The sequence below is a fragment of the Haemaphysalis longicornis genome, unplaced genomic scaffold, assembly GCF_048455015.1.
Source record: "Haemaphysalis longicornis isolate Haplotype H1 unplaced genomic scaffold, Haemaphysalis longicornis Haplotype H1 scaffold_3, whole genome shotgun sequence".
In the NCBI taxonomy this organism is placed as follows: domain Eukaryota; kingdom Metazoa; phylum Arthropoda; class Arachnida; order Ixodida; family Ixodidae; genus Haemaphysalis; species Haemaphysalis longicornis.
The window spans coordinates 213473251-213489169 of NW_027526335.1; the positions used below are offsets into that span (position 1 = coordinate 213473251).

At 50.7% G+C, this 15919-nt stretch overlaps 2 protein-coding genes across 3 annotated transcripts in view; one reads left to right on the top strand and one right to left on the bottom strand.

Annotated features, from left to right (window-relative positions):
• The window catches only part of LOC144175961 (uncharacterized), a 33369-nt gene extending 31209 nt beyond the window's left edge, over positions 1 to 2160 (top strand). For both annotated transcript variants that reach the window (XM_077705038.1, XM_077705039.1), the window contains one exon: positions 890 to 2160. In XM_077705038.1, the coding sequence (XP_077561164.1) occupies positions 890 to 1004 (115 nt within the window). In that variant the 3' untranslated portion in view covers positions 1005 to 2160. The remainder of the gene's footprint in view (positions 1 to 889) is intronic.
• Positions 2161 to 9762: 7602 nt separating this feature from the next.
• Eas (ethanolamine kinase 1) overlaps positions 9763 to 15919 on the bottom strand; it is a 37556-nt gene continuing 31399 nt past the window's right edge. The window contains exon 9 of the mRNA XM_077705040.1: positions 9763 to 14833. Within this exon, the coding sequence (XP_077561166.1) occupies positions 14755 to 14833 (79 nt within the window). The 3' untranslated portion in view covers positions 9763 to 14754. The remainder of the gene's footprint in view (positions 14834 to 15919) is intronic.

Below are 15919 nucleotides of genomic sequence, written 5' to 3' on the forward strand. Positions count from 1 at the left end.
GGCCTAGGTCGAGCTAGCGGTTTCTGTTACGGGAGCAGAAACTTCGCCGGCACCGCCATTGGCATTTCACTGTGCAGGCCCGGAAAGAATTGTGGCTGCTATCATTCTGTCCATCAGGTGTTGCCAGCCTAGTGAGAGAGAAAGAAAATAGTGATTAGAGAGTCTAGCTGTATCGCTAGTTGTCTTTCTGCTACGGATAGTGGTGAGGGCATGGTGACAAAGCCTTAACGGAGGTGTTCTTCCTGAAGTAGTAGTGCTGAGACAGCCAGTAGCCACAAAAAAGCCTGGGGGAGGAGTTTTGTAGTGGGCAGCTGTTTGTCCCTGACTGCGGATAATATGTGAGGGTGAGAGCGCAGAAGCCATGTATAGTGGAGGGGAAGCACGCTTGGTATGTATGTGCTGTGCTGTCCATGCTTAGCTGCAGTCACTTCGTGTTGGTGGCCGTTGTTGTAGCCCCACGTGATAGTCGCATGCCTGCCCCTGGCTGCAACTTTTCATTTCATCTACTGCACAGAAGGGGTCCTTCCTGCATGGTCAGAAGCATCAGTTCACTGCTGAGATAGGCTGCAGACTGCCTGGTGCAACCTAAACCTTACCGAACTGGTGTTATTTTGGGAAAGATGTCTGCAGGTATTGATTTAGAACATTTTTGCGCAAAATTTCTTGACTTGAAGAAAAACAGCAGATTGCCCAGGATTGTGGGGGTTCAAACCCAGGCTGTTAAAATAGGAACTGAATATGCCACTTTAAAGCTACGAAAACCGAACGGCGGTTAGTCGAAAGAGCACTGCTAGTGTTGTAAGTGGACCCGTAGGTGGTGCTAGGTGCTATCGCTTGGGTAATGCACGTGAAACGGAATGAGGCCCCCTGGCTGTGTGCCTGTGTGCAGTGCGAGGATCGGGCTGAAGGAGGACATTGAGGACATGAAGCGGGAGGAGGAGGAGCTGCGGCAGAAGCAGATGCGCAAGCTCCAGATGATGCGCAAGTTGCACCGAAAGCTCTAGCCACGTGGGGGGCCCCTGGCTTGAGCCCCCCGACCCCCGCGCGGTGGCTCGACAGCGGGACTGCAGCGGAGGGGGGGCGGCCCCTTGGCCCCTTAGTGGGGACTGCCACACGTGGGTGGGGCCCCAGCCTGTGGGCCAGTGCGTACAACGTCGAGCGCACACTTTTGCGGCCTGCACGGTGCGCTCGTACCGAGTGGCTCTTCTTACCGTGCAGCTTGCTGAGACTTCAGTGAATCTGTACATAGGCTCCGAAGGTGTTGGCCATGCTGTGTGCAACGCAGCAGAGCCGCCCCGTCGGCGTGGCCTGCGGTGGTGCCTGTTCTGTGAAGCCGTTTGTGTTTGGGAGGAGGGTGTGTTGGGCTGCTGCAAGCACAGGCGGCGGCGTGTTGCCTGCCCTAGAGGGGGAGCACATGAATAGTGAGCGAGGCCTGCGAGTGCGCCGCTGTTGTGGCATGCAGTGGCTCGGGGTGGTTGGGCAGCCTGGGTTGGCTCCACATAACGTGCAGCAGCCCACTGCATGCCGCTGCTGCCGTGTCCAGCCAACCAGAAGAGCACAGGGCTGGGTAGGCGCGAAGGCCGTGTTGAGTGCGTTAACAGTATTCAGGGAGTGTTGTTGCAGTCACTGGTACTTAGAGGAGCGCTGGCCATGGATTTCCCCCACTGGCTGTGTCTGTTGTGTGCCAAGGTCCAGGTGTCACTGGAGAGATGATCTCTGGGCGATGTGGAGATTGCTGTTTCTTTCAAAAAGCGAGTCTCTGCTGCTTCCTTGCCACAGTGCTGCTTGTGTGTTCGTCATCTACAGATCTGCTTTCTGTCCCACAGTGGGTCTCTGTGCATCTGCACAATGTGGGGAGGGGAAGGGGCCTTGGCTGTGCGCTTTGCTTAGCTTCGCATCCTTGTGCAGTGCTTACTTTGACTACGGCCTGATGCAGGTTGTGGTTGCCATCAAACTGCGGAGGTAGGTACTGCCCCTACAGGGTCGCACAATGAATGGCCAAGGGAGGGTGTTGAGAAACGGGCTTTGCAAATTGTGAAGCTGGGCCACCATGTCTGTGTATAAGTGGCGACGGGAGGCTGCAATTGCTCCTTGAGGCGTCATATTGACTGCTCTTGGGCATGAGAGGAAAGAAAACAATAAAATATTTTTGACCAAGCACTGCTGTGTGGTGATTTCAAGTGTACCTGGTGACACAATCATTTAAGCTTTACCTCTTCTTGCATCTTTAGGCTTAGTATGAGCAATGCGTCCAATTGCATCACCCGAAGAGCTGCACCTGGAGTTCTTTGCAGCTCTGGCAGTTTCCCGGGAATAGTCAGTGTAGCGAAAGAGGACCAGCGTCTGGCTTCCGATGTGGTGATGGAGTCGATTAGCGAGGCAGTGAGCGCGTCGATCCTCCTCTTTCTCCTCCTCTACTCCCCCTACTGTCGCCCCCTGCCTGCCCATCTTTATTTCTTAACAGTCAGTTCTTTGAAGGAATAGACCTTCTCTGTCTGTAGGGAGTTGGGCAGCTGGACAGGTGGCGCCACATTTCGTCGCTCCCCTCATTACTGGATTGGGCCAGCACATAGGAATGCGCAGCCTGCTGTTGATTTTGTTGAGTTTTCCTCATTGCTTTTAGTGTTCTGGTGTCACTCTGAGTGAATATATCCGGGTAAACGAACTCTAGTAAAACATGTTGATTCCCGCAATTACTTTGAAAGCAAGAAATACACAGTTGAACCTGAAATGACCTCATGAAATCGGTGCTTCAATCTTCAGCACCGACGCAAGTAACTCCAGAAAAAAAAAAAAGCAAATACAGTGCCACCCAGTGTGAAATGTGCTAAAACAGTGGAGGTATGGTTTTTTTGTGTCGGCTCAAGCCTGACTCGCACACTAACATCAACTAGCACTCGCCCAAGCATGGCAGCGCCGTTGCCGCACAAGGGAATCGGCAGCCAAACTTAACGTTGAGGCTTCCCTTGGTGGGAGGGCGAGCAACCTGCCACTGTGAGACCACTGCACCTTTTATTGGCAAGACTGGGAATAGGTTTTTGCGAGGCTTGTGGCGGCAAGACCACTTCATCAGTGGGCCTGGGAACCAGTTTCTGCAAAGCCACCTGCGTGACGCAGGACCTACAGCGGATTTACGGAAAGGTTTGATGTACAACAGCTTCGCTGCTCAAACGCTGTCTAGGTTGACACGCTGCATTGCCACCAATGAAATTAAAAGTTGGTGAAATGAAGACATACCAAACCCTATGCAAAGACTTTTTTTCCCTTTGCGTTTACGCTAACACGGCCCTAACCCCTCATGTACTACATAAATGGACCCACGGAGCCAGCTCGCACATCCAACGCTGCCCGTATTGTGACGAGAAGTGTATCCCTAACCTATACCATTTGATATGGCACTGAGAGCACTTCAAGACCGGTCGCGAGCCACTATTGGACCTCGGTTCCCCACCCGGAGATGAAGAAGCGCACCTGCAATGCGTTCGAGAGGACCACTCGGTGCTTGAGAAAGTTATTGAATACGCACTAACCAGTGGTTAGTGCACAAGCTGCTGTAATAACCTGGACCGACACCTATAAAAATCGTCGCACCTATCTCTTCACGGTTTTTGCGAACTATATGTTCACGGACTTTACAATGCTACCCACCATTTAAGGTGATTGAACCTTGAACATTGTTCTTTTTTCGATTATTCCCTCCCTTCCTTCGTGTCCCTTTCCTTCCCCAACAGGGCATTCATGCCCCCTCTGATAATAAAGGCAGTCCTCCTCCTTCCTTTGGGTTAAATCACCTTGGAACGTGTGTGTGTGTGTGTGTGCCCGCCCCTGCCTCTCGCCAAACTATCACTTGCTTTCGGGCACGACACCATTTCTTTATAATGGCAAATACCAGCGCGGCTTCATGCTTGTCAGCTGTTCGTGCCGGCTTTGCTGGAGTATTTGGCTTCGGTGATGTCCCTCGACGCGTCGAACTGCATGCCAGCAATAATGCAGCATGTGAAATTTGTTTCGTACATTACAGAGGTTACACGGAGGAACGAATTTGAACTTCCAGCTTCAAATCTTAACCTTGCGCACTGCGCGTTTGAGCGTCATCTGCCAGACTGCGCAAGGTGTTAGCTGAATATGCGTGTGTGGAGCCTGCCTTTGTCACTCGCTCAGGTCATGCGCCTGCCGTTCCTTGTAAAGGCTGTCCCTTTTCCCGAGGCTTTCCTATCACAAAAACCCCTCGTGATTATGTAGGCTTTGCAGGACACACCGCAGAACCAGAGGCAGGGCCCCCCCCGCCACCATTGGCAGTGCCACTCTGCATTCCACTGATGAGTGCTCTGCCACAGGTGGCGCTGTTCAGTGGGTGCCCAGTCCTTGTGGGGCTGGCACCTAAGGTGCTCTGTGGTGTAGTTTCTACTTCCATGCTATCACACTGGCCCTGTCATTCCACCGGGGAAGGGGTTGCGAACAGAGAGAGGCGGCTGCTCTGCCTGTGCAGCACATTAGTCCTCTGATCGCAGCGGCCCTCGAAGTGCTTCAATTGTTGAGATTTGAGTGCAGGGTTTAATGCGCCAACGCGACGCAGGTGATGAGGCGCGCCGTAGTAGAGGGCTCTGGACTGAGTGAGTGAGTGAAAAGACTTTATTCGATCATCCGGCGGATGGCTATCCTAGCCCCACGAGGGGAGGGTAATCGCGATGCGGCCACACATCATCTCCACGTGGTGTCCTTTACTCGGCGAGCAGCCCTCGTTACTCCCGCCTTCTAGCACCCGCGCCTGCCCCTGTGCTTGCGGCCGCTGCGGGAAGCGACCAACAGGAACAACAGACACGGGCCGTCCACTGGATTTCGGCTGCCCCCGAGCAAAAGCGCCAGGTGCTCGCTACCACCCCAGCACAGGGCTCCGGATTAATTTGGACCACCTGGGGATCTCTAACGTGCGCCGAAATCTCGTACACACGGGCGTTTACCCTTTTCGCCTCCATCAGAAAAGCGGCCGCCGTGGCCTGGAATCTTTCATTCTATATTTCCTTTCTTTACAGGAGGAGGCGAGACAAAAAGCTGTTTGAATAGCTTGACGGGCCCCGACCCCTTTTCCGTTGACGGCTTAGCGGAGAGAGAGCTTACGCTACACGCACAATTTCAAAAACATATTGCATACTACCACTTGATGCAATAACACAGAAAGTGAGGTTCTTTCACTTAAAGAAAACAACAACAACACAGAAAAAGTACAAAAATCACAACTTGTGCTCACAAAACCATCTAATCGAACCCGCGACCTCATGCTCCGCTTCAATTTTTCATTTACTTTGATTGCAGTTTTCGCTTCAAAAAGGACCTCGGGCAGCGTTAGTGGTACTAGCGCGATTGCATTGAATACCATTGGAAAAGGAGGTCCTCTCATTACAGGGTGGTGTGTAGAGTCTCAGAAGGATTGCAGGCTGGGGCAAATGGGTTAAAGGTAACAGGGACTGAAAGAAGAAAAGAAATAGCACTGCAGTCCCCTGTGACGATTTCTAGTGTGCATACCTGTTGTCAACCTGTGTGGTCAGATTTGTGTCACAGATTTAATATATAAGAGTGCGCGAGGGCAACTTCAGAGCCTTCTTGCAGTCTCCAACGACCCCAAAGGGATTATACAACTATCGGAAGCATTAGTTGTGCTTATGGCAGCTCTCTGGTGGTCCGTGGAACAAGGCAGGACCACAAAGGAGTGTGGTCAGTTTCACTGTATGCAGTGTGGGTTTGAGCTAGTTGGTGTCAGTGATCCGAAGCTTCGTATCGTGCAAAAAACAAAACAAAATGAAAAACAGGCAACCACGGGGAGGCGCAACAGGCACAAGCGTCTGCTTGCGCCCGTCACGTCTTTCTGTGTTCGTCTGTTTGGCGCCATACGACGCTACTGTTCACGGGTGTTTGGTGGTCTACATTCGGAGTGGGAAAGGCTGAGGTAATTTAGCTTGGTCCACTGTAGCCTTGGTCACTTGTTTATATAAACTGTTCTTGCTTGCTTGGCTGAAATGTTTGTTCCATCAGCTTTTGTCCGTGGTTATGACATGCAGTGGAGGAGGGTTGGGAAAGGGGGGAAGGGCAAGAAATCGGGTGTGTGTTGGGAGGAGTGGGAGGAGTGAATGGAGAAGGTTGAATGCAGCAATCGAACAAGTTTACTTTTAGCTTAGCTGATGCTTTGGAGGCAGCTTCAATCTCTGAACTAGAAGGATTCGCATTTGCGACTTATGAGCTCTTGCTTCAACAGAGAAAATGCAGATACCCGTGGGGAATGCCTCGGAAGAGGTGAGGGAACACACACTTTTTCCTCAGAGGAGCGTATTGTCTCCAACATGGCACGTTGCATTTCTGTGTGGTGAACTCTGTAACCTCAACCTCAACTGAACCTGGGAAATGTGGACACCCACGTATACCTATGTTTAGAAAAAGCGAGCAAGGGAGCACCCCCTTCTATGTCAGAGGAGCGCATTATCTCCCCATCTTACTTAGCATTTGTGTGTGAACTCTGTTGCATCCCCCTCAACGACACCTACAAATTACGGATGGCCACGTCGGAGCAAGTAGCGAGAACGTATTTTCCACTGTAAAAGGGGTGCACTGGCTCCCGCACCTCACTTTGCATTTTTGTGAGTGAACTCGGGCGTCAACCTCGAAACAGCTAGCAAACGCCAATGCCCACATTAGCGGAAGTATTGATGGAATGTGTCCTTCACCATCATAGGAGCGCACTGTCTCCTGCATCTCGCTCTGAATTTGTGTGTGAACTCGTGTCATCCCCAGTGCCACCTGGGGATGACACCAGAGTCCGCACACAAATGCCCATGGAAGCATGCCTGTGAAGCATGGAGGAGCTCGTCGGAAGGAGCTCTCCATAAAGAGTGCACAATGTCTGCAACATCTCACTCTGCATTGCATACATGCAATAAAATCTATGGAGGCAACCTCAATGACACCTAGGAAACGCGGATAGCTGCTTCGAACACATTTTCACCATCATAGGTGTGCTTTGTGTCTGACATGCGAGTTTGAATTTACGTGCGGATTCTGTAGCACCAACCACATTGGCACCATGGAAACATCGAAGCCAACAGCAACAGCAGTGGCAGGGGAACACACTTATCTCTATCAAAGGAGCACTTTTCCTCTCCTGGTGTCCGCTTCAATGGCACCTATGAAATGCAGTTGCCCATCTAAGAATATGTAAGCAGCAGGGAAATATCTGTGCCATCAATGCCACACATTCTGTCTCTTGCGTTAACTTAGCATTTGCACCTCATAAACTCGATAAACCCTCTAGCCTCAACCCCAATGTCACCCAGAAAATTTGGACGCCCAGGAAAGTATGTCTCAAAAAAGACAGTAAGGGTACGGTCTTCTTCTTCAAAGGAGTGAATTTTGTTCTCCCACATCTCACTTTGCATTTGCAATGAACTCCAATTGCATCCACCTTCAGCAGCGCCTTATAAAAGTAGGCTTAGCAGTGCATTGTCTTCCACATCTTGCTTTGCATTTGTGTGTGACGAGCTCTGCAGGGTCAGCATCAATGGCACCTATGGAACGCAGATGCCTGTGTGCGAGGACATATCAAAGGGATGCATTTTTCGTCACCATCAAAGGCACCCATTGCCTCCTCTATCTCGCTCTGCATCTGCACGTGAACTCTATAGTGTCATCCCCAGCAGCTTCTAGGAAATGTCCCCCCACAGATGCATGCCTCGAAAAAAGCAGTTCTCTATCAAGGGAGCGCATTGTTCCCTCACCTCACGTTGCATCTGCACAATAAACTCTGAAGCGTCAACCTTAACTGCGACTAGGAAACACGGATGCCCACGGAAGTGCACCTTAAAAAAAAGGGGCAATTCGATGTCCAATTCAACGTTGTATTTATTTGCTTTGATATCTGAAATTTCAAATACTCACCTCAGCAGCATGATAATTTTCAAACATGAAACTTTGCTGCACTGGCAAATCCATGTGATTAGCCATGTGCTGAGTGACTGCAACTCCCTGAAACAATGTTTGGGGCTCTGCTAAAACAAGGTCCTGCCGCTCGGAACTGGCACCTTGCGCAAGTAGCCAATCGGACTGGTGCTGAAATGTCCGCACTGTAGCACTTGAAAGCGACGGCCCTGCACAGATGATGAGCTAGCATATGGCTGAAATTCTTGCAGCCTCAGAGTTTGGTTTCAGGGCGTCAAAAGGTTGTGCTTATCAAGACCTGTGCTGTGCATCTGTGCCTTTGTCCTGCAACAGGAGTTGATGTCCTCAAAATCCTCACTGACCCTGATATGAGAAGCGACATGAAATATCCCTCACTGCTAATTGAGATGCAATTCCTTCCACAGTGATATTTTCCAATGCTCAAGTGCCAGAAAGGGGGCTGTTTGGTTGATAATGAGTTAAAGTAGAGGACATTTTCAGTGACGATAACCACATATAAACAAGTTACAGGTCGGATGATAAAGTGAAAAACGCAGATGAGCACTAGATAGAGCAATCAAAACAAGCTCATGTTGCATATTGCATGGTTGCACAGTGTCTGGTGCAGGGAAGGCTTTGCTTGTTGCCTGGCCACAACTGTTCCCGGGGCATTCGCACTGTGTCTGAATGCTTGATGTGCACACATTACATTGAGGGTGGCACGTAGATGGCCGACATTTGTTTGACACAAGTGCAGGCGTAAAGTTTGCAAAGTATTTAGCGAATAGTTAAATCTAGGTGCGGATCCAGACTAACCCGTAGGTTGGGCCAGAAAGGGGTTGGGAGTCAGTGCACAGTGGTCTTTCTCAAGCCACTTGCAATTTCCCTTCACTCCACCCTGTCCCCTGTATCACTGAGGCTTTGAAAGTAAACGTATAACTTCATGCATAGAGCCTCAACACAGTGTTCCACGTGCCCACAGCAATTGTGCTGCTCTTTGCCATGTTTTTTTCTTTTGCCAATCAAGCTTGTGCTAGGAATGCAAACATAAAAAAAAATGGCCGCGTATCTGCTCCTTTTGTTGCAAATGTCGTCAAAAGACGATAGTCTTTGTAAGCATTTGCCAAGGAAATGCCCCCCTTTGCTTTCACGCTCACCTCTCATGCTGTTCCTGTTCCGTCGCGCTCCTACCAAAGTAAACACACTAGAGGTTTTCTCAAGGCGATTTGAATTTACCGCGTTCCACTGCTACAGGCCACGTTCCTCGATGCCAGCGCTGCAGTACGGCGAAGACGCGCGTGAATGGAGGCGGGCGACTACAAGGTTTATAGAACCGTGTGGCCGTGCTCCACGTGCGTTCTAAGCAGAACGTGGAACCTAGGTAGTGGAACCTTTTGTTGCTGTTGCCGCGTGATTTTTCATATGCCGCCAGGAGGCGGCGGTTTTTTGCAGTAGATGTAGAATATCATTTGCTATCGAAAAACCAAGCACCCAGGGATTTTTTAATAAAGGAACACTGTAAATATCCCTTGTTTACTAATTTCCTGTCTTATATTTGCGTAATGCCTTGTTCTTGTTCAACAAAGTTGACAAGTATGACCATATAAACCGGGCTTAGACGTTTGCATTTGGCTGTGAGTATATAAGACTATTGCGCAGTAAAGACTTTACTTTGGCCGGGTGGCTGAGTCGAGTTACAGACAGAGAGACTGACAGACACACAGACAGACCAAAATTTCTGGGTTTAAGTAGCATAAGCCTAAGAAAGACTATCGTCTTTAAAACAAACCTTCAGCCCCAGGATGTGGTATTTGAAAATGCAGCACAGTATACAGAGGAAAAAATATAGAGGCTTTATTTTGTTCAAGTCAAAAAACAAAAAGTACAAAGTGCACTTGCCACGTTGTAATAACTGTGCACCACCCAGCCGCACCAGAAGGCTTAATTACATTTGCGTGAGGCAATGAATAGGCCTTGGGACAACAGTGCCTGCACAAGGACGTCTGGCCTTTACTTTGTGTGCACCTATAGGGTTCTTTCCAGGGAGGGAAAGATGAGAACAAGGCTTGATGCCCACACTCCCATTTCTCATAGTCAGCTACCTTTCCATCTTGCCCAAACACTTCACAGTACTCAAGTGAAAAAAAATTTGGCTTTTATGTTCTATCTACTGCTTTGCACGCGTGTAGTGTAAAAAAATATCTTGAAGTCGCTCACATCAGCTGCGAGGGTAAAGAAGAAGGGAGGCAGCACAACAAGGCTAAGGGCTGTGCAGTCAGATATGTACATGTGGGTGCACAAACACAATACCTGGGCAGCAGTACACCCCTGCAGTGCAGCATGGCTAGCTCCTAGTGGGTGTAAATGCCCATGCACACATCGGCACTGCCCCTTTCAGAAAAGTACACACACCAGGCAGCGGTAGTCGAACCTGCCCTAAGCCACATTATGATCACTGGGGCCTCCCGGCAGTCCTGCACGTCATTTGGCCTTCAGAGCTGCACAGCCTCAACTCTAATGACACACGCACGCTGGTCAGTATACATTTCAACAAGGCCCCTACCCGCTTGCTTCTGGTGACACCACAGAGCAGTGCTATATTAAGGAGACCAGATAATGCTGCCAAAAAAAGTAACATGGACTACGCAGCTTTCCAGCCGGAACAGCGAACAAGGTGACAGCCGCACCGGATGGATGAGATGCTAGTGGCTATGCAGTGCAATGCCAATCGTGACGTCCGTGTAGTTTCTGCTCCCGCAACAGGTGCCACTAGCTTAACTTGTGCCAAGTGCTTCAGACGTTGTCTAGCCAGCCCAGGAAATGAAGCTTCCCCTGCTGTCCCGTTTCCTACTCGGTGGCCGAAGGCAGGCACGCCCTCTGCCCAGGCTGAAAGACTGCACCAGGGTCACACGGACACTTTTCCAACTCTCCCTTCCAAGAAGGCAGCCACATTCGCTCTGTCTCTCAGTCAGGGGCGAAGCCGTCCTCCTCCGTCAACTACAGACTGGATCCGTGCTGACTCCAGCGCTCGCGCGCCACGTGTGCCCTGGAACTTACGAAAGTGCAGTGTGCAGTGTGTGCGCGTTGGTGACTGCAGACCTGGCCCACATCATGTGGGGATGTGAAAGACACAGTGCAGTGGGGAGCCCAAAAGAGCTACCACCGGACATTATAGGACTCGTGAGCTCGCCCGAATACGAGCGGCAACTGCTGGCAGTCCAGTGGCTCGAGGCTGCTCTGGCCCGGCAAAGGCGAAAAGGAGACCCTCCTTCGGGAGGGGACTCGCCGAGTAGCCTGAACCGGTGCCCAGGCATAGCTTCGGGGTCTGCTTAGTACATAGACAGGGGGTGGCGAAGCCCTGCGTGGCCTGACCCGCCTCCCCGCCGGAAATTTTCAATAAATGTCATTTTCTCTCTCTCAGTCTCTGTAGCTCCCACTCCTCGCACGTGCCAAGTAAGGCCCCAGCTAAGTGCACCCTGAGCCAGTAGTACGCACACTTCAAGCAGGCAGTCCCCAGGGAAGCAGAAAGCTCAGGGTAGGGCAAGACCAGAACACTGCAGCATTTACTGGCCCCACCCAACATCTGGAACATGCCAGCCAAGCGGTGTCACTTGGAATCGATCACCTCAGAGGCATAACAATACCCTCTCACAGTGTTCAGAAGTTCCACGAGGTATCGGTGTAGGCAGACTCCCACTGATCATCTCTAAGAGAAGATCCGAGCCAAGCACTTTACTGCAGCCTGGCTACAGTCAAACCAGCAAGGCCTTCCTAGGTTACCTAAAAGCGTGACACAGTGATAGCTCGCGACTCGCTCCAATGTGCTCCAGGGCAAAGGCACACACGCTCACTCAACCAACTGGGCTCCACAGGAGCCTCGCACATAAACACGTGCAAACAATGCACACCTAGCTGCATCTCTCAAACTATCATGCCCATTTTGTGCTTGCACAAAAACACTGCCACTAAAACCTACCTCCCGAGCTGTAAACAACACCTGAACTCCAGTTCAATGGCTGCTCTTGACAACAATGTGGCTAAAAAGCCTCTTCAAACACCACCTTCCTCTCCTATGGGTAGGCCATACAATCCAAGACGTCCACAAATGCATGGTCTAAAAGGACAGTGAAGACAGAGATCACGCGGTCACAAATAACGCACCATGGTCACAAGATGCGGGCAAGCATCATCACATGGCTTCTCAAAGCAGTCCCCCATTTACACACTGTGCATAAATCTGCACACAAAACAACAAAACAACGACCGTCATCACAACAGCCCACCTCCTGGTTATGGAGGACGCAGGGAAACTGAAGGCATCATTACAGGTTCCTTCAAAGTCCCCTTGAGGTCTCGAGTACTTGTGGCCAGCGATAAGTACTGGTAGTGAAAAACACATAATGCCGTTGGGAAAAATCTCACTTGGCTGCCCGCTTACGTTCGTTGAGCATTCAGAAAAGCTTGGCCATCGAGGTTACTACTGAACTTCACCTTGCAGCAGTAGAGCCTAAGCTTTGGTCTTCAATCTTTATCGTAACTACTACCTTAGAGGAACCGCAAGGCTGTATTTATGCCACACTCCGAGGAGTGCGAACGCAGCACAGATGGGATTCACAAACGTACATGTTTACTGTGCCCTAGACGTGGTTCACCCCAATGCACACTCACCATAGCTGCTTGCAGGGGTGCAGAAACACAACCACTTATTGTTTCCCGCGGCAATAATGCCCAACAGCTAGCTAATTTTCACTAGTGCAGCTTTAGGGAGAGACACAACTCGTAAATAAAGGCCTGCACTATGCACTAACAACAGGCTAACTGCATTTGGCCTACAACCAGCCAGGGCGTGCAGGAACAGAACAAGTGGCAAGAACGCATTTAACAACTCGCATGCATAGAGCATTATAAACTAAAATCAACGCAACAACAACAACAACGGCAAATCCTCAAAAATGCATTTGCCAATGGGAGCTATAAAGAGCAGTAAATAAATCAAAAAAGCCTTAGCACATTTCAGCGTAATGCCATTTCATGCATTACACAGCAGTTTGGCGCCCAGCAACCTTAACAAACAGAGGAAACCTCAAAAGTGGACCTCTTCCAGTGCCAAAGTTAGTGACCTGGCATAGCAAACGCGGCTGCTTGTCTCTGGATTGCAGGGCGAGAAAAGAGAAGGATCAAAAAGCCAAACAAAAACACGTGCCTCTCTGGGTCCCTCGCCTAGAACAGTGAGAAGTCCAGGTTACTGTGGTCCAGCCACAAACTTGCTGCAGGCACCTGTGAGAGTTGCACCCGTGGGCTCAAAGCCACATGAACAGCACAACGAGACACGTTTGTCTCCCTCCATGCCACACACCGCTCACTTCTTGAGGCCAGTCGCCTTATCTTTAATCTAGTGCTAAAACCAGGTCTGATGCTTCACTGAACAGGGGAAGTCTAGGGCCATGCGAATTCATTTCAGCTGAGCAAAATCTGCCAGAGCAGTGTCACCAACCAAAAGGCAGCTGAATGGCACGACAAGAATCGGGCTACGTGCTCGTTTCTAAATACACATCCACCACAAACTTGACTAGGTCCCACACGGAGGCCACACGTAAAACTTGCCATGCAACAATATAAACTGAGTCTTGCCGATATAAACACACACAACAGCACCCACGAAAAGCGAGGTAGCCACACCAAGGACCAGAATTTGTCTCTTTTTTCCCCCTGGGGTAAACTTGTATAGTAGGCAGTCACTCTGGACAAGGCGGATGCTTCCTGCTCTTGGAACCACAAACGCGTCACGATATACTCTGAATGTTCTCTGCAAATCTGAGCTCGATTTCAGTCCCTCACCAATGTGCGTAGTTTCGAAAAATTTCATGCGGAGATCTCCTTTGGGAAAAACAATTTTCGCACAATTCATCTTGAAACCATAAAATGATGCCAGGCACAGTGACCTACCATCACGCCCTTGAAACAGTAGAAGGGGATTTCACAGGGTACTGCACGTGCTCACAGTCTACAATCTTGCCATTAGCCAGCGGAGGCAGATCCGGTCTGGGTTTGGCACCCTAAGAACAGCCTAGGGCTGCATCTTGCTATCATTATGTACAAACGGTGGGCTTCTACAAGTTGTCACTCCACCTGTCACGCCGTTTAAATGTCCTCCCTTGGCCCACAAGATTAATTGCTGGGTGGCCCCTGCAGCGGCGTGATACCCCTCAAAGAATGCCAAAACCTGCGTGGTGCGACAGAGGGTGCTTTCAAAGGCACGCTTTCCCCTGTGTGACAGTTCAGTAGGACACACGGGCTCGGTCGTTCTGCATTTAATTCAGAAAAGGTACGTTCAACCGCTAACCAGCAGCCCCCGCCACAGTCATGGAGACTAGCATGTGCTGCTGCCTCCCTACGAGGCAGTCGGCTGACAGGAGGCATGCGGGAACAGGGACTACCTCGTCAGGCAGAACAAATGCAGTGCAACTGCGATCCTCTGCCTCGGACAACACTGTGAGCTCGGGTTTCGGGCTACAAGCACGGGGCCTCCAACAAGGCTCTGGGAGCCCAGGTTTGGGGGGAGGAGGGACGAGATGCGTGCAAAAGTAACCAAAATAGACGGGGCGTAGCAAAAATATCTCGCTCCTCATTTGTTGCGTCCAGTCGGAGACGGCAAAGAAGCCGGTGGGCGCGGGTGGCAGTCTCTCCAGGCAGGGTGCGCGTCGGGTCCTCGTAGGGCAGTGAAGTAAGTGCTGACCGATCTCTGAGCAAACAGTCGGAGCTCTTCTTCTCCAGCGGCCAGTCGGGGGAGGTCCCCGAGACAAGCTTGGGGGGAATGGCGTCCACCCACTCCTAGGAGGGTGGGGGCAGCTGCAGGTCCAAGAACTCCGCCTTGTGCCGCCTGTACATGTCCAGCCGCTCCAGGGCAAACCTTGGCAGGGCACGAAAGAGGGAGGGGGGAATCGCAAGGCACCTTCCGCAGAGCAAGAAGCTGTCCAGCCACCGTGGCTAAAGGGGCCATTAAGACAAAAAAATGCAAGCTCGGTTCATTCCAAAGATGGCCTCGTTTAGAATAGCACTAACACGACTTTCAACACAAACTCCACTCAAATAAACTTAACAATGAGGAAAACAGAGACTGGCCATGCAGCAACCTAGCTGCTTTTCCGCACTGAACTTTTGACGCATTATGGGCAGTTCGTTGCAATTGGCTGCGGCCAAAAAAATTTAGCACAAATTAAACGGGGAATATAAGCTCGCAGCACAAGCATTTTGCACTAAATTTAGTGCACATCCTTTCTACAGCAGCAAGAATGGTGGGGTAGGAATGGAAGTTATGAACGAATGCATAAACATAGACGCAGCTAGTGTGGTTATGGTGTACTAGAAGAGAGAGGTGTGTCATCTGGGGCTGGTCGGGGGGTCCATTTTGCGATGGAAAGTTCTGCTGGGGAGCTCCTATGGTAAGCAGCACCTCTGGCAGCCGCCCCCAGTAGGCCTCACATGGTTCGTTTGTTAAACTCGTCATTATTTATTGCCTTAAATAGCCTCACTATAAAGATTTATAAAACAAACACCTTAAATATCTCTCGAGCTTAAAAACTGGTGGTGAGAAAAAATTTACGTGGCGCTGGCTGAAACAGGAATTCTCTGGGGAACTGGGCTCCCTGAAATTTTTACATCGCAAAAAAGACATTGGTTCGTATCCCGAGTGACACACCCCTATCTCCTAGAACACTGCAGTGTGGTTTGTGGGGACCACGTGGGTCCCCATGTTCGCCATGCAGAGCCCGCCGGCAAGGACGTGCGGCAACGCACAGTGCGTGCTTCCCCATCGGTAGTCACGGCGCACGGAGCACTGGGCCCATAGCGAGGAGACTTGGGAGACAGGACTGCTCTGCTCAGGGCTTTTTCTGCTGAGGTCAGAAACCGCGCAGGTCGAACGAGGGGACTCGTCTTCCCAAGACGAGGCGAGTCCCCCACTCGGGCGTAAACAGAGTCGGCGGCCACAGATGGC